General features: G+C 36.5%; 1 protein-coding gene across 2 annotated transcripts in view; it reads right to left on the reverse strand.

Moving 5' to 3' along the window:
• The window catches only part of wdr7 (WD repeat domain 7), a 101,664-nt gene that overhangs the window by 36,395 nt on the left and 39,069 nt on the right, over positions 1-26,200 (reverse strand). For both annotated transcript variants that reach the window (XM_088355669.1, XM_088355668.1), the window contains 2 exons: positions 24,816-24,939; positions 14,169-14,282 (listed from right to left, as the gene is read on the reverse strand). In XM_088355669.1, coding sequence (XP_088211795.1) covers positions 14,169-14,282; positions 24,816-24,939 — 238 coding nt within the window. The remainder of the gene's footprint in view (positions 1-14,168; positions 14,283-24,815; positions 24,940-26,200) is intronic.

The raw sequence follows: 26,200 nt of genomic DNA on the forward strand, positions 1-26,200 counted from the left end.
AAAACAGGCAAGGTGTAAATTGCACTTGTTTGTGAGAGGAAAAAAAGACCAACTGTCATTCCTGATGAACACAAATGTGAGAGATTCTCATTTTTGATAGCCTGTCGTTGCGGGAATGAGCAAATCATTTCAGCTAATTGATAGTGTGGGGAACAAAGCCCCTGCTGGTCACACCCACATACCCTGCAACCACCCTCCCACATCAGCAGTATGAGGTTTTAAGATGAACATACAAAGAGAGGTAGCCACCCTTGTGTGTATGTTCTTTCTGCGGACATTCGTGGCTTTTTGTTATAATAAATCCGGGATCGAACTAAATTCTGAATTAATTAAAAGGAAAAACGTAATCTGAGTAATACGTTAACATGCATGAATTATCATATAAACATGCATCTTTTTAAATTCTCTTGGGTCAAAGTATATTTATTTTACATAACATGAGGATTGTAAAAGGTTGGACAAACAAAATGAGAAGCAAAATGGTGCAGTTTTGTCGCTTTGAGTCTCCCCAGTTTATAATCCTTCTAGTACTCGTCTTCAGCTGCACTACACAATACAGTAGCATCTATTGGTCGAATTGTACACATTGTCCCTTAAGTCAGGTCTCTCAAATTCAACTTACTTGGGGGCCGCCAGAGTCAGGGTCCAGGTAAAGTGGGATCACATTGGGTTTTCCACGAGACAAACATTTGTATTCTATATTTTATTTATTTCCACACAAATAAAGATCTTAAAATAAAAAATTGATTTATTTTTCGTTTTTCCTCTATCTTCAACTTTTATATGGAATTAATATTTTCTTGGATTAACAGCAGCCTTTTGAAATATAACGTACTTTCCGCACTATAAGGCGCACCGGGTTATAGGGCGCACCCCGAAAAAATTGTTTTTTGTCCTATATTTTCCATACATAAGGCACACCGAATTATAAGGCGCTAAAATGGGAACGTCGACAAAACAGTCAGGTAGTTCAGTCAAACTTATTACCCCCTCAACATTCCGAAAGCTTGCAAAGAAGCAAATACGTGTCTCAGAAATGTACGGAAACAGTGTCTGTACGATGTCACTCAAATGCATCGTTCCAAATATCATTCGGAAGGTTAGTCTTGGGATTCAAGAAATGCCAACCATTCCTTAGTTTCTATTTTCTTTTTCGCTCGCAACTTTACTGTGCATATGACAATAAACAGTTGGAATTGAGTTTAATTTAAAAACAGATATCACATAACATCGAGATTAGTCTGAAACAAGATACTGGGAAAATATGTAGCCGGAGTAGTTCACCGAAGTCGTTGTGTTCAATAATAATGTGCAACCATGGTCCTCTTATATCCGTGACTGTAGTAAATCCAGGAGGGTAAACTATTTACAAATACAGTACAGAATAGTAAAATACTGTTTTCTCTCTATGCCGTAGTTCAACCCAACATGCTATTCACATTCATCTTTTTCGGCCAATTGCAGGCTTTGTTTTGCCCCTTTAGCCTATGCAAGCCTGTAAATGATAAAAAGGATCCGCACCCTTTACCTCCGAATAACTTTAGCCAATAGTGATCGATTCAAATGATGATTGACACATTGGTTAGCCAATGAAACGCCGGTATATAAATCCCAGCATACACCGCGGACTACTTCGCGTTCGGGGGAAAATCTAGTCGGCGGCTGCTTGCATAAGTTGCAAGACTTTGCGACTTAATATTGATCCATATATAAGGCGCACTGTATTATAAGGCGCATGGTCAGCTTTTGAAAAAAATAAAGGCTTTCATGTGCGCCTTATAGTGCGGAAAATACGGTAATTTATGAATAAGAAAAATGTGGTGCAATCGTACACTTGATGTGAATGAACAAAACAGGCCTAAACAACATTTCAGTCCAATCTGTTTTATGTGGGTTGAACAAACCCCAACCCCCCAAAAACGGCCTGGAGGAGAATGGGCACCGCCAGGCTGTACTTGACCAAGACACATCACATGAAGTGGTGACCTAATGGCCCAGGCAGTTAAATCAAAATTATATTGCTATTTTTAAGATCTTAAGGCACTGGTCGAGAACGTATGGCTCTTATGAGTACATCTGGCTTGTAGATAAAATTAACCTTTAAATGCATCTCGACTGCGAGTGCAATACCTTGTTTCCACACCTAGCGGTAGGAGCACTGTAGTGCTTTTCTACCATCAAAGCTGGTAAGAAGAAATTTCATTACGATTCCATCAGGGTCTCTTAGCCAATGAGATCCATCAGAAGAGACATGCGAGTGCGACGTCTGCCTTCCTGAATTTCCTGGATATTTTTCAAGTGTATATTTTGGCAAGTTAGGATAAATGAGGAATGATCAGGATGTTGACTTTTTAAGACACATTTTGTAGCTATCAAATATGTCAAAGAATTGCAACTCTAAAACGGAATGAAGAACAAATAATGGAAACGCAATTTTTAAAAGTTAGAGCATTCGTATCCTTCATATGTAGTACTCTATGATATTCATATTAAAGAACTCGAATCGCACCTTTATTTTGGAACTATTGATCACAACACAAATGACAGTAAAAATAAACCTCAATGATCTTAACTGCAGGGTGGAGACACACTTTAAGTAGGATATTTATTGATGAGACACAGTCTCTGTCATTATTAGTATTTCACATAATTTATGAACTCATCAAATGTCACATAATGGAACAAAACACATTGAAGATTTATAGCTTTTGTCTGGGGACCTGGTTATTGGCTCTGTTTAATTTTGTCTAAACATGTATCATGTGGCTCTCACTGTAAAAAAACAACAACAAAAAAACATACTTTTTGCTTTCATGGCTCTTTGAATAAAAAAGGTTCCCGACCTCTGATTTAAGGTAATATACACTTTGAAGAATGTGACATACACATCATGCAATCCAGGCCTAAAGCAGCAATCATCTATGATTGGTCACAGGATAAGTCCATTATGGCCAGATATCCCAAGCCAGTAAAATGAAACCATATCATTGAGTGTATTGTATCCGCATATCAATTTCAGCAAGTAAAAAAAACTTCTGTGATCAAATATCATCTGGAGTAGCATTTGTAGCAATATTGTTATCACAGGATGACTTTGAACAGGACATTTTGTAGGAAAAGATCCCCCATCAACACATTTTGAGTGTCAACAACTCCAAATCTAGTCTGAATGTTAAAGTACAGTTACAAATACAAAGACAAGCAAACATGTACTGTATTTAGGCATTAGACATTAGCTTATTATCACACGATTTCTACTCACGGTGCCAGAAACCCTGATTTGCATAGTCTGTTTTGTTCTGGTAGGTTAAATTGTCTCTCCATTTCTTCACCTGTGTGTCAATAACCTCTCTGCTTTATATGTATAGGTACACAAAAGTGTTTGTATAGTATTTTGTAGAAATACTTTCTAATTTACCTTTGTCTTTAGCAAAGTTTTACAAGGTGCTCTGGTTTATAAGGCGTACTTTTATATTTCTGACCAATTTGGAGTTTTTGGGTGCGCCTAACAGTCCGTAAAATAACGGATTTTAGTTGTAAAACATGTGCGACGGCTCCAGAAATATTTACATTTAAAATATGTTAAAGTTAAGCGTTAACTAAACACATTGGATAAAAAAGATAGTTATGAAAACTTGGAAATACACACCCAGTGTATTCATAAAAAAATACATTATAAATACATTATAAAGTTGTATATTGTCCAGTGGTTGGCACATTAGAAGATGTATTTTGTATTTTTTTAAATTTACAGACCTTCGTAACCCCCTTCCATCCAAGATTTTCATACTATATTCTGGTGCTCTTTATAATGAGATTGCTTAAAGGCCAGCTGTCATTCGGAAAAAGGCCCAGCGGCTGGTTTTGATAAATGGATTATAGATGGCATCCATTCCCCTGGCCGGACTGGGCCAGTAGATAACAGAATTAGAAATAGACCTAAACCAGAATCACAAACAAAAAAAGTTCAAATTTTAAGAAAGCAAACATGTTGTCACGGCATGTAAAGAACATCAGAAAGCAATCAAACCAGCCGCCATCTACAAGCGTGATATACTTGCTTTTAAAATATTGCCAACCACAATCGCAAAAAATTGAATGCTACAAGAATTGAACCCGCGGTGAGGGCGCTGAATCCTGACCACTGGATAACCAGTTGTATAGACGACACACAAACAGGTATTAAGTCCCATTATCACACTATTTTTAGTACCACAAACAAATGCTAGAGTATGGAAATAAAACAGGTCATCCTGAAAGATATGAATAAACGTGAAAGAGCAAGACGAGGGAAACAAATCCTTGCTGTATCTGAAGATTAATCGGGCTTTGAAGGACATTAAATAAATATATTGTAAATTTCATGTTGGTAATGTGAATGAAAATCGTGTGATTATGAGATAAAATCGAATGCCTTTTCATATGTCATCTATACCAAACTGGTGGTGTCGGTGTTAGGGTTAGGTGTGCTAACCACCACGACCTGGGTTCAATTCCAGTTTTATCCAAACACAAATTTTGAGCTGAAAAAAGTGAAACCAAATTTTATACCGATCTTTAAAAAAAAATGTGTAAATACATACGGTACGCAATTTTAAATGAGCAATTTTTAAAATTAATCGATAAACAAGATACAGTCATTGAAATTAAATGAGAATGAATGAATCATTTTCTATAAGGTAATCTTAAATACATTGTAAAATAATACATCTATGTAAAATAGGCAAATATATCTTTTTTTTATTTTTTAAATAAATGCAAATACAAAATGCATCAAATTATACAAAATCTTGTTATATTTTTCTAAAAATAAGAATAAATGATAAAAAAACAAACAATCTACAAGGATTTAAGCAAATGATAATATATTCAGACAGAATTAAATAGTGTAAATATACTTGGACGTGACTTAAAAAGATATAAAGCTGCATTTTTCATGATAGCAAAATGTGCATATTTGTTTATATATATATATATATATATATACATAATAAATTAAATTTAGGTTTTCGGGCCTTTTATAATATATATTTGTGTTCAATAAATTATGGCAGTTTACACAAGGTTAGTGCTCTCCCTTGTATTGAATGTACAGAGATCCCTCCGTTTTCCTGGTTGATGGGGACCAGAACCGCCTGTGAAAAGTGAAAATCCGCGAAGTAGCTTCGCATCTTCATGAAAGCCCCAAAGGGTTAAACTGACCTCGAGATAATGTCATTCCTGTGTGGTGTTGGCTTTATCACCCCTTTGTCCCCCACGTGGAATTGGGAACGCTTGGACATTTGCATTTATTGTCATTATACAAAAGTACAACAAAATTGGAGGTCTTCTCCTTTCAGTGTAAGAAAGCAATTTAGAGAGGGGCTGGAAAGATGTGCGCTAGCATCATGTGTCCTCGGATGGAGAAAAATCTCTGCGATGATGAAAATAAAATTGTCCCAAACGGTTAAAGTTTTCCACGAGTTGTGGCTCCAAGTCATTCATTTTATGGTTAATGGGCCTGGCGTTGGCAAGATCTAGGGCAGCAATGGCTTCGGAGGGTTTTTATCCTAGCCGTTAGCAGTTGGCTGGACCAGCAGCACTGCCCTTGCCATCGCCTGAATGCCGGCTGAGTCGCTTTTGGAACCCAATAATAATCCACAAAGTACCTGAAGTTGATCACATTTATTTGCATTCTTATGACTTTTCGTAGAGTCTGATTTATTTGATGAATTTCTTTTCAATGTAATGAGCTGCTAAAAGCTAACTAACTGTAGCCGTGCGCCTATTTTGTTTTAATTCGGAGACGTAAATTGTGCATGCCTAACCAGGCTGTTCGACTGACAGTATTCAAGAGCCTATCACGGCAGCACACACAGAGTCACACCCACCAAATCAGAGCGCCCACCTTAGTCTGTCCCTGTTGAACGTGATACAATGATATTAATGACAACAAAGAAAAAAAAATCACCTCATTTAAAAAGAAGTGAACCAGCAATAACCGAAGCGCAAAGTAGCGAGTGGTCTCTGCATTTATATTCTGGAAATGTAATGGATCACTGTCCAAGTATTCAGTTTTTATAGTGTTATTAAGTTTGAAAAAGTACATCTTTAATTACAGGCTTTGCAGTTGTTTTGAAGAGTATTTGAATGCATAGTGGTAACAGAACCAATAGCATAAATTCAATGAAATATGTCTGAATGGTGCCACACTTTACAGTAGAGTCACTGGTAGCCCACCCCAAAAAATACAAACAAACATCAGTTTAAAAGAAACAAACAGAAAAAAACACTTGATATCGTAAAAGCATTCACAAGACTGGCAGGTTCTCTGAAGTTCATTTATGGAATTAGCTGTCTGCGGACAGTCTTCGGACGAATCGCATCCTACTTGCGGCCTCCTGGCCTGTGTGGATAAAATGATTGATTTTTGAAGGCCATCAATATCTTTCCTTCGTGACGGAGCGATCTATTATAATGACATTGCATCCAAATCCTATTTGTTGGTCAACCTGCTCCCAAACGTAACCCAATAAAGTAAAAAGGGGCACGAACAAGCTCTCATCTCCGCATGCCTACGTTCAGCTAAATTGTCAACAAGAGATGGATTGAAACGAGTAGAAGGGAAACAAAGTGATCTGCCAGAGTATAAGTATAGTTAAAAGAAAGAAAATGGTTTAATAAACAATGTTATTAAGTTCAGACTCATTGATGATATGGGGGATAGATTCAAGAGAGTTGGCGGTCAATTCAGAAAAAAGTGGGAAAAAGTAGAAGTGACCTAAGAAACAGAATTGTGTTTATCAAAATGTGTTTTGTATCAACAGCAATATATTTTAAGACACACTTTAAAAGATTGACGAGTGAACCCTTTCTTACTCTTCATGCTGAGTTTTAATGTTGATGCCATCATGTACAGTTCAGATCAGGGGATGTTGTGACGCTGGTCTGTGCAGCCATTTTGTAGGCAGGGGTAAATGCATATAAACGTGACGGACTAGTGCTTTTATTCATGTATCACAGGCCAGGTGCAAACCGCACCCCAAATTTTTGTTGAAAAATTGGTATAAAATTTGATTTGATTTATTCTCAGCTAAAACGTTGTGGGTCACAAATGTGACAAAAACTATCCAAATGAGATTTGAACCCAGATGTCAGCAGTGAGAGCACCGATTCTCAACCACTCAACCACTAGGATTATAGATAAAACAGAAAAAGGCATTCGATTTTATCTCATTATCACACTATTTTACTCAATAAGTGGGGCTATGATAAAAAATATTTATAGACACTGAATACGACTTTAAAATACATGAAATAAACACATTGTAAATTTCAATTTGGTGTTTTGTTTACAGTTTACGTTGTCAAGACATGATTTTAATCATGGCTGCACATATTCGACAATGTGGTATCATGAGTAAAAAGCCACAGCCTTTTCCTATTTCAGCTATTATCTTATGGTTCTAGTGATAAACAATCAGTGCTCTCACCGCTGTGATCCAGGTTTGATTCTCAATGCATCAAATGTTGTGCAAATGTGGTCAGCAATATTATTTCACTCATCAATCATTGCTGGAATAGGGTAATGTACTACTGTAAAACCACATGCATAATGCTCCACCTTACTTTGAGTTATTTTTTGGGCACAAAGAAATGCGCGTGACACGTGAATACGGTACATTGCACGTAAAACCACCCCAATATACTGGACTGTCTCAGAAAATTAGAATATTGTGATAAAGTTCTTTATTTTCTGTAATGCAATTAAAAAAACAAAAATGTCATACATTCTGGATTCATTACACATCAACTGAACTATTTCAAGCCTTTTATTATTTGAATATTGCTGAATTTGGCTTACAGCTTAAGAAAACTCAAAAATCCTGTCTCAAAATATTAGAATATCATGAAAAAGTATACAAGTAGGCTATTCAACTAATCACCTGAATCATTTAATTAACTCGAAACACCTTGCGAGGGTTTCCTGAGCCTTAAAAACACTCAGCTTGGTTCAGTAAACTAAATCACAAGTATGGGGAAGACTGCTGATCTGTCTGCTGTCCAGAGGACCATCATTGATACCCTCCATCAGGAGGGTAAGACACAAAAAGAAATTTCTCAAAGAGCAGGCTGTTCACAGAGTGCAGTTTCAAAGCATATCCACAAAAAGTCTGTTGGAAGGGAAAAATGTGGCCGGAAACGCTGCACAACCAAGAGAGATGACCGCAGCCTTAACAAAATTGTGAAGAAGAGCCGCTTCCAGAATTTGGGGGAGCTTCAAAGACAGTGGGCTGAAGCTGGAGTCCAGGTATCAAAAGCCACAGTTCACAGACGTGTCCGGGAAATGGGCTACAATAGCCGTATTCCCATGGTCAAGCCACTTCTGGACTCAAGACAATGGAAGAAGCGTCTGACTTGGGCTATGGAGAAGAAGCACTGGACAGTTGCAGAGTGGTCCAAAGTCCTCTTTTCAGACGAAAGCAAGTTTTGCATTTCATTTGGAAGTCAAGGCGCCAGAGTCTGGAGAAAGGCTGGAGAGGAGCAAAATCCAAGTTGCTTGAAATCCAGTGTGAAGTTCCCACAGTCAGCAATGGTTTGGGGAGCCATGTCAGCTGCTGGTGTTGGTCCACTGTGTTTCATCAAGTCCAGAGTAAATGCAACTGTGTACCAAGAGATTTTAGAGCACTACATGCTTCCATCTGCTGAAAAGCTCTATGGAGATGAGTATTTCATTTTCCAGCATGATCTGGCACCTGCCCACAGTGCCAAAACCACCAGTAACTGGTGCACTGACCATGGCATCACTGTCCTTGATTGGCCTGCTAATTCCCCTGACCTGAACCCCATTGAGAATTTGTGGGGTATAGTTAAGAAGAAGATGAAAGACACCAGACCTACAAATGCAAATGAGCTGAAGGCCGCTATCGAAGCATCCTGGGCATCAATAACACCTCAGCAATGCCACAGGCTGATTGCCTCCATGCCACGCCGGATTGATGCAGTAATCCGTGCAAAAGGATTCCCAACCAAGTACTGAGTGCATCAATGGACATTTTCAAATGTTTGATTTAGTTTTGCTGTTATAAAATTATTTTTTTACTTGGTCTGAGGAAGTATTCTAATATTTTGAGATAGGATTTTTGAGTTTTTTTCAGCTGTAAGTCAAAATCAGCAATATTCAAATAATAAAAGGCTTGAAATAGTTCAGTTGATGTGTAATGAATCCAGAATGTATGACATTTTTGTTTTTTTAATTGCATTACAGAAAATAAAGAACTTTATCACAATATTCTAATTTTCTGAGACAGTCCAGTAAGTGATTCTCAGATACAGCAGTGTGCTATTACAAACAGAAGCCCTTAAGAATATCCACCAGCCCAGGCTCTCAATTTATCGAGGAGGGTGACAGTTAAAATTCCTAGCTCTGGCTTCTGGAAGCACTGTTAATACCAACAAGGTGTCAAACTGATGGTTGAGACACTTTTCAAATGAGGGGAAACACTGTACCATTATTTAAAAAATAAATACATTTTATTTAAAAAATGAATTAAAGTACAATAAAATCAAAACCAATCTCTTGTCATAGCTAAGGATATATCTGAAATAACGGTTTCAGATGAAACTGAAAACCGTGGTGCGTCATTTAAAGGGTCCTTAAAAAGTTTAAACTAAAATTTTAAGTGTTAACATCGGCCAACTGAGCCAAAATAAATATTTTCAACCGCATGTGACCTCATGCTCGTCCCCATGTTTCTTTTATTTCTATTTGTTAGTGTTGCATGAAAATGGTGGAAGAAAGGGTCTGTTTCAAGTACAGTCCAAACACGAACCCAAACCCCAAGAAAGATGAAAAACTACAGTTAATGTTATATCGCTTTTGGCCAAAACTGAAATAGCACTCTTAGGTCAATTTGGATTAAAACAACTTGGGCATCTTTAACAATATCATAACCCTTCAGAGTGGCTTTTTCCTATAACAGCAGCTTTTTGATTATGAATGGTTTTTTTTTGTTATGTAAAGCATTTTAAAATGTTTAAATAAACCAACATCACCTTTGAAACACTAGTAAGGTACATTTTCACGTGGATAATTCACTGGACTAATGATTTTATTTAATGTTTAATATTAAATGCAGTATAGCTGGATGACTAAATAACATGGATACATGAGAAACTAAAATACCTTCTTTTTGGGGGAAACCACATGCTAACAAGCTTTGCAAACACCACTTCAAAAGTGGTAAACCTATCAACCTCCAATTTTACACCATGGCTCTGAATCTATCGGTAATCAATAGGAGGCTGGTAAAACTTGATCACTCGGGACTCATGGAGGTGGATCAATTTCAGCATGAAACTGACGAGAAAAAGAAAGCAGGTGGAAGGAGAAAATAAATGGCAGAGGAGTCCATGGAAAAAGAAAAAAACTACCAATAAAACATTCCTTTAAACAAAAGTGCTCTTTGTAATGGAATAAACCATCAGTCAAGGATACACTCAGTCCTTAAGGTTGAATGTCAGGGGACAGTAAAGCTTGGGAAATAATTGAAAACACAATTAAGATGATAAAAAAAGAGCCACAAGAAAAAAAAAATGGAAATCCTAAAGTGGTTATTGCCAGTCCAACCTCCCCAGGTCTCTGTAAAGGTTAAATGCATTTTATTGTTTTAGGACTGACAGACGGGAATCTGTGGTCACGAGAATTTCCTTGAATGATGGGAAGAGGTGGACTTTGATTGGTATTCAGGACCATGGCAGAAAATTGACATAGCATGCAATAAGGACATAGTTTTATCCCTGATCAGTTTTAAAAGAATCAATTCCTGAGGTACCTTATTGTGGTTTGTATGTACTATCAATACACAACAAACAACATATAGAAATTCACTTCAGGATTTTTTCCTGAAGTTTTTGTAATGACACAACCGATGTTTTAATTGGACAATAACTCTTTTTTTCCACCGTAAACAAGGAATGAATATTAAAATAGATTCAAGGATTGCTTTGTGTTCACTTGTGATTCTGAACATACAAATGATGAAAATGGGGATTTTGGGGCAGGTCTGAGGAAAAATGCCATTTTTAGGACACAAAACTGGGAGTGACCTTTATAAGTTATTTACTTCATTTAGGTGTACTACACATTGTTAGTTCAGGAAAGTAGAGATACACACTGCAGGAAAAAAACATTCTGGCTGCTTTTTAAATGATTAAGTTTAAAATTGTGGAAAATATTTTTCCTTTTACCCCTCATGTGTCCGTATCATACTTATTTCTTGGAGTTTTCGGCAGGGGAGTCAAACTAATTCAAGCCTAGAGGCCACTAAACATTCTGGGTAGAAAAAACATCACGGGATCCGGACTAGTAAATTAATTTTATTATTATTGGCATAAAAAGGGTGCTTTACCTAGAGGACTGAGGGTCTTTTTGGAGGCTCAAAATTAAATGATTCATGTATGTAATATATGAACACAATTATTTCAGAGGTTTCTTCCACAGTATTTTTTCCTTTCACTAAGATTTAATCTCTTGTCGTGTTATCCAACTGTAAGTCATTGTTTGATGTAATGCAGCTTATTTTTCTCTCTCGCTTCTTGCAGCATTGTCTTACAGGCCGCAAAAAATGATGTGGCAGACCACATTTGGCCTAGAGGCCATGAATTTCACACATATAGAATGGGGGCCATCACTGTATTTTACCTATCACGGCCTAAAAAGAAATGTGATAAGTTGAATTAAAAAAAAAAAAAAGATTATATATATATATATATATATATATATATATATATATACCTACCCTGGTCATATCCCTCGAGAGAGGGGTGACCGACAGCAAAACATACACAATAACAATGAAAAGAAAAAAGGAAAAATAATTTTATAGTAAAAAATAATAATAATAATAATAATAATAATAATACATGAACATTAAATGAAAAAAAGTGGTATTATTCAGGCACTACTAGTGGCATTTCTTTTGTATTTTAGCAAAGGTGGGCTAAAATCATTTTAATTAAAAAAAAATAGCAATTTTCTATCATTCACAAAATACAATAAAATAAAGAGCAAGAAGACATAACATACAATGAAAACAAATACACAATGATTCCAGAATGTATGACAATAATGGATCAAAATCATCTCATGGGCCAGATGTGGCTCGAGAGGCTTGACTTTGACAGATGTGTCTTGAATAATATACTAAACATGCTTTAAACATATTATAGTATACCGTTTTGATATGAGAATCTCTCAAATATGTTAGTCATGGTGTGTATGACAAGGAGCAATAACTTTACGCACGTAATAAAAGGTTAGCACCAGGTTCTCCAGTCTAAAAACAACAATTGTCCTATGGAGCTTCAGGGTCCCTCAATGTGTAAAAACGAGTGAAACCCAATCATCGGAGACAATCGTGAGGCTTTAGCATCTCCACTCACAACATTCATCTCTGCGCAGATTCAATCTGTGCTGAAGAGAAATGTGAGCTGACCCAAACAACCTCCAGGCTTTGGTATTAGATTAGCCGGGTAAGCTAGCGTTTCGGCTAACCAAATAAAAAATGGGCTAATGACAGATCGAGGTGAGGGCCGGCTTGACCTTTCACCTCTGACCTCTATCTGTGCTGGCGCAAACCCTCTCAAAGGCTGAAAAGTGAAAACTGGACAATGAAAGGAAGATGACAGAAGATAAGAAACATTTATTTATTTTCATTTAAATCCCTTTTTTGGAATGAATGGGGTATTATACATTATTAAAACTATCAATAGAGGGTATTAATAACAATAAACGGGATATGTAATAGAGGGCTCTAAAAATATTATGCTAATCAATTTTGAGTCAATAAATTTCCAAGAATGTGTATTTTATAAAAGGATACAAAAATAAAGATAAACGCTTTGGGGTTGAAATCCTTGACCTTGTGAACATTAAGAGAGGGAATAACCAAAAACAATATATTTCCTGTATTTAATGCTGCGAGGAAATGACAAATACTGCTGTCTATACGGGGAAAAAAAATAAAAATGACCAAACTGAAATGACAAATTGCCGTGTATGTGATATTGATTGGGCCAGGAGAAAGATAGGGAGAAAAGTAGGAAGGGAGGAGGCTGGGTAAAAAAAGATGTCAGAATTTCTTTTTTTAATTAGTTGATAGGGTTATGCCATTATTAGTGTAGAAAAATATCTGTAAGTCATAAAAGAAGTGTAGATTTGTGTTTTACTTGAATAATCAGTAATTGATTATATATGAAGTAGTTTCTATAACTGCCCCAATCTAGAAAAAAATATTTTTTTCTATTGAATTGATGCTAGCAATATTTATATTTTCTTCAATTTTTAGCAGTGGTCAGCAACTACAGGGGGGCCGTACAGAAATAAATAAAAGATGCCTTATTTTAGAAAAAAAGGAAGTTACCTTTTTTTCATATACTGTATATAGCTCTATTTGTGGGTGCACGTCATACCAGAGGTGTTACGGTTGAATACGATGATGTTTTAACAATGGTTAATGAGTTGAAAGATATCGCTGACCACATTGGAAAACATTGGATGAACGGGAATCAAAACCAAGTCGCAACAATGAGAGGATTGGCTTCCAACCACTAGATCACACATGACATAGTAAAAGGCATTCGATTTTATCTCCTCATCACACTATTTTTCCTCCCGTTACCATGTTGTTGAATACTTGGGGCCATAAGTAAAATCATTTGACAACGTAAACTAAGACTACAATACCAAAATAAAAATGTATTTATCTAATGTCCTCCAATGTCTGATTCATTATAAGATACAACATATATTTCTAGCCCTTGTCGTGCTATTTTTGCGTTCATTTATATCTTTCAGGACAGCTTTCAGTTTTCTCCATTCTATAACATTTGTTTCTGGTACTATGAGTAAAAATAGTGTGATGATGAGATCAAATTGAATGCTTTTTCCTATCTCATCCACATCCCTAGTGGTCTAGTGATAACATTGTGGATTTCGGAATGTTATTGTATGTATTACTTATGCCCTCGAAGGGCCGGGCTGCAAGAATATAGTCAGTTTAAACTGGTCTGATGTACAGGAAAGGTTATACCATAAATAACAATGGTTCAAAATGGCATTTGGACAAAAGTGTCTAATAAATGGGTTACTAAAGATATGATGTATAGTTATGTATGGGTCTCAGTACCTGCAGTGATGTCATCATCAGTGACGTCCATTTCCTCCTCAGGAGCTTTGACCTCAACTGGTTGAGCTTCAGGAGGCGGGAGGGCTGGAGTTGAAGGTTCAGTGGATGTTCCAGCTTTAAGATACAAAAACAATAAAAATTAGGAATGGCTCTATACTAATGTATATACATACATAAATACCTTATATATTTATATTTATTGGAAAATGTTAAGAATGTTTGTGTCATGTTTCGCTCCTACAGAAACCATATAATTTTCCATTATTAAACATTTTCGAAGGAGTTTCAGGGAGAAACTAGGGAGCACCAAAGAGCTACCTGATGGTGATTCCCGTCCTATAAGATATCGATACTGCATTTTTGGATTGCTACCTATCCTGCACCAATCTGATTCTTACTGTCACTCCAATGTTTATGGTGGCCAAAAATCTATTTTATTTTTAATCTCGTCTAGATTTCTTAGGGTATTCTTGTATTACCATATCAGGAAATAGAATACATTTCTTTCCACAGGTTCACCTTTATGTGCCAAGTTGACTCATAAAAAGAATCACAATGTGTGACAAATTCAATTACCCTTTTTTCCGGACTATAAAGGCGCCCTAAAAAAATGTTTTGAGTCATGGGCTGCATCATGCAACTTGGCAAAAGGGACACCAAACTGCTTTTATTCTTGTACCTATCGATACAGTCTCAAATCCGATACCAGGAGGGAAAAGAATGTAGGCCTAGCTAATTTTATTTTACATCGTTGCATTCATTTCAAAACGAAGCATTTATATTTTTGATATTTTTTCTGTTGTACACATTTTGCATATTCTTTTGCAAAAATAAAAAAATAACAAGTAATTTGAGTCTTTCTTGAGTTATAAATAAACCCCAAAACAAATAGACTTGAAATGCTCAGAATAAAGCAGCATAATAAATTCTGTTCCTTTTTAAATCACTTACAGTGGCTTGCAAAACTATTTGGCCCCCTTGAACTTTGTGACAATTGTGATAATTTTGCACAACCACTTTTTCGTTTTTTAATTGTGATAAAAGTTTAAAATATCCAATAAGGTGTGTTACACTTCATGATTGTGTCCAATGTTCCCTCTAATTTTCCACGTATCTGAGCGTTCACACAAAGTCGGTGAGCAACGCTTGAAACAACAGTGAGCAACAGCAATCCCAAGTGTGGCAACTAAGTCATTATCAAACATGTCCAAAACTTGACATCAAGTTACATTTTGCTGAGTTTCCGGCAATGCAAAGAAAAAAAAAATTCACTCTTGAATGAATTGACTAAAGTATTATTGCTTCTTTCACATTATTGCTTCTTTCACAAGATTTCCATTTCTTTTTTTTTCCTGGTATCTTTTGTCACATAATACTAACTTTTTGGGGGGCTTATTTAGTCGGTTGCACGATACACAACTGTATTTAATCACACTTTTTAGTGGAAGTAAAATGTTGGCAACAAGATTGACTTGGTGAAATTGGAAATTATTTGAATGCAACACAAACTTTTTCTTCTTTTTCCCAGTTTTTTTCTATTTTTTTTTAATTCCTTTGAAAAAAATCTCATTGTGTTTATTTTTTCCTAGCTGTTACTTTTTTCTTTTTGTTCTCAATTTCCTTTTTTTCCTTTGTTTCTTTCTTTTCTTTTTTCTGACTTTTCTTCTGAATTTTTCCTTCTTTTTCTCCTTTTATTTCTTTTTTTCTCAGCTTTTCACTCCTTTTTCATTTTGGTATTTTTTTCTTTTTAGTTCTATTCCCCCTTCCTTTAAGTCATTTTGTGCATAATTTTACATAATATTTGGTCATATAGGGATGAAAGAAGCAAAAACAACCTGAAGAGCCATTTAGGACCCGAAAGAGCCGGTTCCTTTAAGTGAGCTGAGCCGAAGAAGCCGGTTCTCGAAAAACTGCGCTGGCTAGATTTTCCTGTGTGCTGAGAATGTGCTGGCAGTGCGCGATTGCGCACGCACGCAGCTTAGAGGGAACATTGATTGTGTCCCACTTATTGTTGATGCTTCAGAAAAAATTAGATTTATATCGTGATGTTTAAAGTCTGAATGTGGCAAAAGGTCACAAAGTTCAAGGGGGCCAAATAGTTTTGCATGCCACTGTAATTTAATATATGGATGGAAACACCAAAATGCAATCCGGCTAGCTTTTCCCCCATTAAATCTAATACATGAAAATAACAGCAAGTTAAATTACTGTGCAACTGAGGACAAGAGTGGCACAAATGTACACATTTTCATTAGTAGTGCTTGTCTTACCCTTTTATGCATATCATATTTTTAACATATTGTTTGGCGTTCCGGATTAAAAAAGGGGATTTACATTTACAATTTGAGAAAAATGAAACAAAATTTAATATTGATTTTTCATTAAAAGTTAGGGGTGCGCGTTATACACGAGTGTGAGCTACACCCAAATAAACACAGCACTGTAAACTGAAGTGTGGACATTGATAAGGGTAATGTAAACAAAAACATAAAAAACATTATGTGACCAAATCTCAAAATGTTGACCTGAGTAAAACCAATGCGATTTGTAGTTTCACCACATCGGTTTAAATGTAAATGCATTTAAATAGCGCTTTTTAAGTCACTGATGACCTCCCAAAGTGCTTTACAATTTACTTCACACTTACCCATTCACACACACTCACACCCTGATAGCGGCATCAGCCCTGCAAGGCAACTACCTGCTTAACGGGGAAATTTCAGTGTCTTGCCCAAGGACACTTCAACATATAACATTGAAGAGGAATGGGAATGGAACCTGCGACCTTTTGAGTGCTTTACCTCCTGAGCTACTGCCGCCCCCTTTTTTTCACCCTTAATCAGTTGAAAAACCCAACACAACACATTTGTTTTTAAAGTTTTAATGTTATATACTTCTTATGGAACTACAGGTTTAAGGTTAACAAAGTTTTGGCAAACTAGATATTTCGTCATGTGCAACTCCAGCACGAGTGACGTTCTTGTACACGAGGTTCCGATCACAAAAGAGATTTCAAGTTCAATGAAAAATGAATTGCAACACGGCAGCGATCTCTTTTGAATGGGAATGAACGAGAATGAACATAAACTTGATGATGTGCGTCATAGTTTTACTTTATGGTTGCAATTTGACTCAATACCAATCCAGAAAATTGGATCGAGTCATCCGTAATTAAAATGCACAGGTCTGAGTTGTCACAGTTAGTGGCTGTTAGTATTCTAATCACATTGATTACCATTGTCTTGGTTGAGTAGATAATAAAAGTTCATTGGACCACCTTGTTATCAAGAGAATAGAAAACACACCAACACAAACACATATATTGCACTAAGTGCCTCCATTAAAGCCTTATCGCCCCATTGCCGATTAACAGTGATTTTCATTAGCCTAGCTAATGAACGATTATTCCCTAATGAATGGGGTGACAAAAGGTAATTGAACTGATGTTGGGCTAATCTCCGGTAAAACAGAGTAATTAATTAAACCCAAACAGGATCTTGCAACACAGCATGCGAAGTAAAAACAATCATTCGTATATGTGAATTTTTGCAAAAGACAAAAACAACACATAACTATAATCAAATACAAACAAAAAAGAATATGAACCAACTTTGTTATTTCGGCCAAAATAAAACAAGAATCATAATAAGATTCTGTAACATTACAACATCATTTTGACATGATCACATGATATGGATATAAAAATAATTACACCATTTTTAATTACAGAGATTCATCCCAATAACTGCTTTATGTTCTGATTAAACCGCTCACACACAATGCTGGCAAATTTTTCTATTACAAACGCAAGGCTTATTACTAACAACAGACAGAAACCTGATACACAACCCTTGGTGCGTACATTTAAGTGACAAAAAGTGTAATTGGCCTTAATTAAAACCTGATTGTTCCAATGTGATGGAAATGAAGGCAGAGCAATGTGTTTGCAATAGCAGAAGACTCGCTGAATCCAATTAGGAGGACTGAGCTATCGGGACAGGAAACACATGCTTTATGGAATAACAGAACAGAACAGAATAGAAGTAAAAAAATAAATAAATAAATAAAATAGAGTAAAATAGAGTAAAATAGGATAAAAAAGGAATACAATAAAATGCAAAAAAAAAAAAAAATATATATATATATATATATATATATATAACAAAATACAATACAATAAAAATAAAATGGAAATCGGATGGAATAAATAAAAAAGAACAACATAGAATAGAGAAAAATTGGAATAGATTTGCAATTTGGCATCGTGAGGGTGTTATGTACAGTCCTCTGCTGTTCTTTTTGCAAGTTCAAAATTCATTTGTGTCATCTCTCCTCATTTTGGGTGACTAATAAGCTAGATCTAACTTGGAATCTTGTCTGGAAGTTTGGCTCAGTATGATTTTCTCCATTTAACCACATTGTTGAATTTGTCTGGCAAAATTGTATTGGAGAAACATCTTAAAATGAGCGCAATTATTTACCATCAGCTGTCACAGACCAGGAACAGAGACGGGACCCAATTGCGTTCGTTTTACTCAGTTTTTATTAAGAAGGAGAGCAGGACTTGCATCCACGATCTGATGAACGTCGGTCACGGGTGGCGGATAGCAGGAACGCGGGAGTGGCACTTCCGTTTCGAGCGAAGGTAGTCGTTGACAGCGAGAACAAACAGGTCGATGGCCGGGGCGGAGGAGCAAAAACATAAACGGGTCCAGAAAAGAGGTCGGCAAAAGGTATCAGGCAGAAAACGGGGCAGGATGGAGTCAGGAGTCACAAGTTTGCCTAGCGTGTAGCGTAGGTTCACAAAACGATCCGACGAGTGTTGTCAGGAAGGCGGGGGTTTAAAAAAGAGGAAGCAGCCAATCAGCGTCCACGGCTGTTGGCGCCAACGAAGCAGACTCAGGTGCCGCGCATTAGTAATCATGACAATCAGCCAATTGGCCTCTCAAAAGTTTTATTCAGTTTAAGTATTATTTTCTTTTTTTCAACAAGAAAAGCAAGCTAAATATATTCAAAAAAAAAAAAAAAACATTACTTAAAAATGATTTTTCAACAATAATCTATAAATATTGTTAAATAAAAAAATAATAAGTAATCGAGCAAAATTCTCTTTAAATGGGGGTAAAAAACAATTTTTTGCTGAATAAAAATATACCATATTTATCAATTATATTTATAGAAATACCATCCATTATCAGCACCGCTTATCCATAGGGATTATCTACCACGCCCATCTAAGCTATCCTCGGGCAGTGGGCAGGGGAGACCCTGAACTGGTTGCCAGCCAGTTGCAGGGCACACAGAGACAGACAACTCACTCGCTCATTCACACCTAGGGACAATTTGGACCGGCCGATTAACCTGACATGCATGTTTTTGGAATGTGGGGGGAACCGGAGTGACCGGAGGAAGCCCACACAAGCACGGGGAGAACATGCAAACTCCACACAGGAAGGTTCGAACTCATGACCTCAGAACCTTGCCGCACACGCGTTATCCACTGCGCCGCCGTGCTGCCCCCATTTATAGAAATACATTTTTGTTTTTAAATAATTATCATAATTGATGGTACGCGTGCTTTTATTTTTGTTTACATATACTATCAAATTGTAAAAACTTCCAAAAAGTAATGTCCGCTTGGAACTAAATAGCGTGAATCCAAATGCATTCTTTTATTATCGGCACAATATGTCATTTATCTCCAGTTGCTATCTGAAAAATATCAGTTTGAAAATTATTGTGCATCCTTAGTTGAAATCCTATTATACGCTAGGCATAGTGAAGTGTGTGAACGACTGTCAATGTGTGCAATACTGACAATATATCTTTATCGTATGTTATCGCAACATCCGTTTCAGCCTGATCATCCTGGAAGGGGAATTACCTCATGTGCGGTTCCTTTCAAGGTTTCTTCATTTTCCTAATGTTGAAATTTATGACTTATACCTTGCCCTCATGTAGGTTTTAGATCAGGGATGGTGTCTCATTGACTCATTGTTATTAAGGGTGATGCAAATGAACATGGCTTGACTATATAATTTGCAAACTAACAATTTCCTAAAAATTGGTGTATTGATGTTGAAGAACTCTAGAAAAAGAGCAACATGTATTTGAAATTGCTTTTTTTGAACTTGGTCAATTTGTTCACTGTGGATGTTTTTTTTTCTTTACCCTTGTAGTGTTTACATCTCACTAGAAGCTAGTGTTGAACTTCAAACGTTGGCCGAACAAGTAAACAAACCTGCACCAATGCACTCAAACTCAACCCGTAATCCTAAGGAATTAAACTAAACTATAAACTTTCTAGTGAGAAGTACATTGATTGCCCTAACAAGGAAGGTTAAACAATACTGAAGACGTCATATTGCTCTGTTGCCTGCAAAACATTGGATTTTCCTAAATAACTTTGACTCCAAGTGAATAAAGGGGTTGGCTCCCTATTTGTGTCTAGGGTGTAAAGAAATGAACAAGTGTTTGATTATTTTAATACTGTTTTTATTATTTATTTATTTTTTTAATTTTTTTTCTCAACTCATTATCAAATTCACGTACTATTGTAATTCTTTCAAAGTATAGATATATTAGAAAAACAACAACTTGTTTAAATTGGGTTATTTTCTCTTTTTTAAACTGGATTTTTTTACATCATGAAGTTGCATATGAGGAAAAATTATATCAAGATAAGAAAATCTGCAATAAAGTAAGATAAAAACACTCAAAGGGACAATGGGTATTAATTTGCACTTCCTAGGGGTGATAAAATGATCAAAACAATGAAAACAATATTAATTCACTGAAATAGGCAAAAATAGATGAGCTACCATCAAACTGGCACTTTTTAAACATAAGGTCAAGAAATATGCATCATTTTTATCCAATAACATGATCCCCAACAATAGAAGGCTGACATAATTGTCAACCATCTCGCTGCTACGTGTACCAAATAACCTTGTAAAAGGCTGGGTAAATTAGATGATGTGAATCTAACTATGTTATAATTTCTAAATAGACTATAGGATGATTGTTATAATAATGTGAGTTAGATCATTTGTTTAAATGATCGTTAGTAAAAGCTAGTTAGTAAAGTTATTTTGGGGACAGGTCTCTAATAAGTGTTTGGCTTCAACCAGTCATCCCTTTTTTCTTTTCAAGTGATTTTTATTTTTTATTTGGTGAATTGATGATTGTTGCAACATGATTGAAACGAAATAGATAAAGTATGAACAACAGGAAAGAAAAAAATAATAATTCTCAAGAGATTTCCGTGGTAGATAATCCTTAGGTAAGCAGTGTTCTGATATGATTATTTTCAAAATGACCCTTATTGTAAGTTTATGAAAAGATAACTTGCTGCCATTTTTAGCAAAAGCATATAATCCATCTGATATACAGAGCCACTTGCCACAGGGACTTCCACACCATTACTTCTCACATCGTTACAAAACGCATCCAACCAGGCCTATGATCTATTAGTCAGCGTCTGGAGAACGAAAGAGTTCAAACCCGCTGTGGGAGAAAGACGGGTTGGGCAGTTGAGGGGGGGGGGTCTTGGTAGAATGGATGATTGAAGGTGGGAGGGTTTTAGGAAGGATGGGAGGGAAAAGGAGAAGAAGGCATTCTAGCCTGCTCCAAGGTCAAGCTTGTCATGTCAGCCATGACACATAGCTCCCAGCATGCCTTGTTAACCTTCTGGACCTTTTCCTCCTACTCTATTGTGTGTTGCTCTCTCTCGCTCTATTCAAAACACATACTTCCTTTGTAGTGTACAAATTGTACTTCATTATGGAAGTATACCTATTTAGTTATTGACTAGGCCTTCCTGACTGCAGTACACAAAAATGAAGGACAAAAGGAAAGCATGTCCAACAACAAAGAGAAGCAGGTGAAGAGAATTGGAGAAAGCAGATGTGGAGTTTTGTAGCGGAAAGGGTGACGCCCATTACTGTTCAGTGATCAATGAAACAGCCGGTACACGCAGTTGCTCGTGTGAACATGGGCGTTTAGGTGTGAACGAAGTGAGTGATTATTTGAAGCCAACACCCCTAAATTCAAACTACATGCCAGCTTTACATACGTGTTGCTTATTCTGTTTTTTTCCCCGGAGTGACAAGGAAAATAGCGAGCTACTCTTTTGCACATGGCATGCCCTCTAAAAACAAAACACCGCGCTGACGTTTGGAAAGATTTATGAAGACCTTCGAGGGAAATGAAACAAACCTGTTTCCTCTCAAGTCCTGGACAAACATTTAGGAAATCTTAATTGGCAAGAAGAAGGTTAGTTTCCGATTATCTTAAGCAAAGCCATCACATTTGCAGGACCAAATGCAAACACAATAGGTTGCTGGCCGCTCAAGGACTACCCCAAAATTTTTTTTGGGGTGGGGTCGGAGTCTTGCTTCTGATGTAAAAAAAAAAAAAAAGTAGAACAAAATACAAAAAGGTTCATGCTACTTGGGATTCTAATCACTAATCTTAGTCAAATCTGTTCAATCAATTGTGTGACTTCTGTCACAAGGTGCCTTAGTTATAAAGTTAGTCCAGTTTTTACTTATATAATACATAACAGGGGCAAAACAGGATTTACAACACTCATGATATTGCAACTTTTTGACCCACAAATCCAGTCCTCACTGTGTACATCTGAATTGAACAGTAGTGGAAGTTATGTATTAAAAACACTGCAACTCTCCTTCCGTACAATCGGCGTCAATGTCAGGTCGCCGAAGTTACCCTTAACCGTCGAACAACAACAAGCGAAGACAATTTGGCCCATTACCGCGGCAACCATCAGTGACAAGAACACAAAAAGACACATCAGTGTTGCAATCTGGCACTGTTCTCCACAGAATGGTTGCCCTGGAGCTGTCGTCTAGAAAAATAGGGATCACATTTTATGCTACTCAGACCTCATGCAAATTTTCTTTCGGCGCAGTAGTAAATATGAGCTTGTCATTGTAATTGTCATGTTGAACAGTCACATGATCAGAGTAGAACTGAAAAAGTGAATTTGTTATTTAAAATTCTGTGTGGCTTGTGTAAAGACAAAATTGAGTTTCGTTCTTAAATTTGAGCATGCAGCTTATTCACATACGCTCTGTAATCAACAATTTACGATTGTCTCTTTGCTTCACCTCTACTGGTCTTCTATTTCATATTATATCCGAACAAGTCTTTTAATTATACTTTGTAGTTCGCAAAAAGTCAAGTTTTCGACCACCAAAAGGTTGAGAAACTATAGGTAGTTGGATTAGCAGATGCCAGCTTGCACTGCTATGTTCTTACTCATGTAGATATCTTATATTTCCAGAGGCGGAAGAAGCCACTTTAATTCTTTTCAGGGTCTATCAATCGTGTTGTGCTGTGCATAGATCAAATTCAGTGACCTTATAACCTCACTATGTTCCCTCCCCCATATGTCCTCCGTCTTCCCCTGGGGTCACCCGTCCATCACTTTCCTACCTCCCCCGCCTGCGGTAGTACTGTGGTAACACAACACTGACCGGTACCCATCTCCATGGCAACTGTTCCCTTGAGAACCTCCCTTCCCTTAGCATCCTCAGCAACTACAAAGCAACTGCTGGAAACAGATACAGATAGACATGGAGAACGGGAATGGCATTTTCGAGTTGTTTCTAGTAAATTAAGATAGTGGTCAGCTTTTCTTTTCTCAATTTGTACCTTTAAATAAGTGCAAAAGCAAGCCTTTATTGGTGATAAACAATTTTCTAATATTTGAGTTTGCATTTTAGTAAGACATAACAAAAAAGACCTGAATCTGAAACTTCCCTTTTTTTTTTTGTTCAAAATGGCAGCAATCTGTCTTTTCTATTCTATACGAGCTGGTCAAAATAGTTTTGTTACTAATACAGTGTGGGAAATAGGGCCAAAAAACAACATACAAATACCATTCATCATTGGGGAAAAAAAATTGATACTCTTGAATTTTTTTGAAAGTCAAGAAAGATCTATCTGGATTAAAAAAATATATGGCTCTTTTTATCAGTAAATAATTACTAACCTAATAATTATTATTATTATTAATATTATTGGTACACAGGCTTTGTGTCAACATTGCGTTTAACATAAAAAAACAACCTTAAAATCAGCTGTTCTTGTCTTACAATTTCGTTGGCATTCAGAGTGTACTTAAAACATTCCTTTCTTACTTCCACTATTTTCATGCTGCTCCAATAAAAAATGGCGGTGACGAGCATAAAGTCACTCTCAATCCACCCTCGCTCTCATTCCGCTGTCCAAACAGCTTTGCTAAAAGTAAGATGAAAGCAGATAGGCGCAGAAGGAAAAAAAACACATAAAAGGGCTCTTCAAGAACTCAGTTGGGCATTGTTAACACATACTTAAAAGAGAAAATATTCCACTTTCAATTTTGTAAGGACAACTCAAACATCGCAGTCCGCCTATAGATAAAACAATTGTTTAATATAACAACTTATTTAAAAAGAAGTGAGTGTGTATAGTGTCTGTGCAAACCTCTGAAACCTGCATTAAAAGCCCACTGATTTTTAATGAGCTCCCTTAACAGATTGCTCCTTTATGCTTTATACTGTAGAGTGGCATTGGCAGGCTGACAAATATGATGCTTTTTTTAGGTTTGTCATCAATGTATTTCAAAGTCTGAGTACTTACGTGAGCTGACTGTGTCCACATATTGAGGCAGGTAAGGAGCCCACAAATCAATGGTGTCCTTACGCCCTGACTGTCCGATCCTTCTCAGCTCAGCCAGCAGTAAAGCTTGTGCTGCTTCACGCACCTGAGTGTACAAGTACAGATGTTTTAGTCCAAGGAGATTGAGGTGCTAACATCCCTTACTTTTTTTTCCCAAAGGTTTTACAGTGGGACATTGAGTTACAAAACCCTGTTTCTACTTTAAACCAGTTTGTACCAATGTCTTTAATGGCACCACACCTAATTAATAATAATCATGCAGATTTTAGTAGTGTGGCTGTCGCCATGCTAAACAGAAGTCAGAGTCAGAAAAAGAGTTAAAATGTAAAATGCGTTTCGAGGCCATGAGTAATTTGGGTCGCAAGATAAAAAACAGAAGTTATCTCATAGGCAAATGTACTGTACTAAAATTTTACAATGAAAATTAAAAGGATTATTTCCTACGTCTGTCTGTTATCCACCCATCATTGTTCTTATCTCTCTCTCTCCCTCTCTCAAAGTGCCGCGCTACACTCTGAACATATTCAGTTATAAGTCATAATTAACGTATAAATACATTTGCAAAAGCAAACATTAGTGCCAAAATGTTTCAGACATTAATGAATGGCAATTTTTACAACTAGAAGGCACAAAATAATACACAATGTCTCTTTAGGTCCTTGACAGTTATTGTGGGTATAATTTACTAGTTTTATCTTCCTGTAGCGATCGCTTCGAGTAAGATAAACCGGGAAGAAACCAAAGTGTTACAATTTGGACTCCTTATTGTTCACAATTAAGCCAAATTAACCACAAAGACTAACATTATATATCAAATTTACTTTTATTTAATTTAACTGTTAAAGGTTAAAAAAAAAAAAAAAAAAAAAAAAAAAATGGCAATGCAAAGACATAGCATCCACCATTATTAAATTGGTGTGACGGTTTGGGTATTGGACAGTACATACCTACATGAAATAATTTATTAGAAAAAAAAAAATCTAATTATGTCAATTATTCAGTTATCTCTAATTGGATAGTTGAAGATGAAAATGCGGAACTTCCGTCACCTTACGCAAGGGGTAACCAACCTTTTTGGGCAAAGGGCTTCCTGTTTGATATGCATTCCTGAAATGTTTGTTTTATTGCTAGGTTATTATTGGAAGTGGGGCTAAAATAAGTAGTTAAAGAAAGAACATGAAATAAGGGCACCGGGTGACTACATATCCAATTAATGGGCTAATACTAAAATGTATTAAGTTATTAAGAATCCAGCATTTACGTAAAGAAATTCATAATACAGTGGGACCTCGCTACTTCGCGCTTCGACGTTCGCGGCTTCAGAGCTTCGCGGCCTGTAATAGTAG

The sequence above is a fragment of the Urocampus carinirostris genome, chromosome 16 (assembly GCF_059441175.1).
Source record: "Urocampus carinirostris isolate Australia breed hairy pipefish chromosome 16, RoL_Ucar_1.0, whole genome shotgun sequence".
NCBI lineage: Eukaryota > Metazoa > Chordata > Actinopteri > Syngnathiformes > Syngnathidae > Urocampus > Urocampus carinirostris.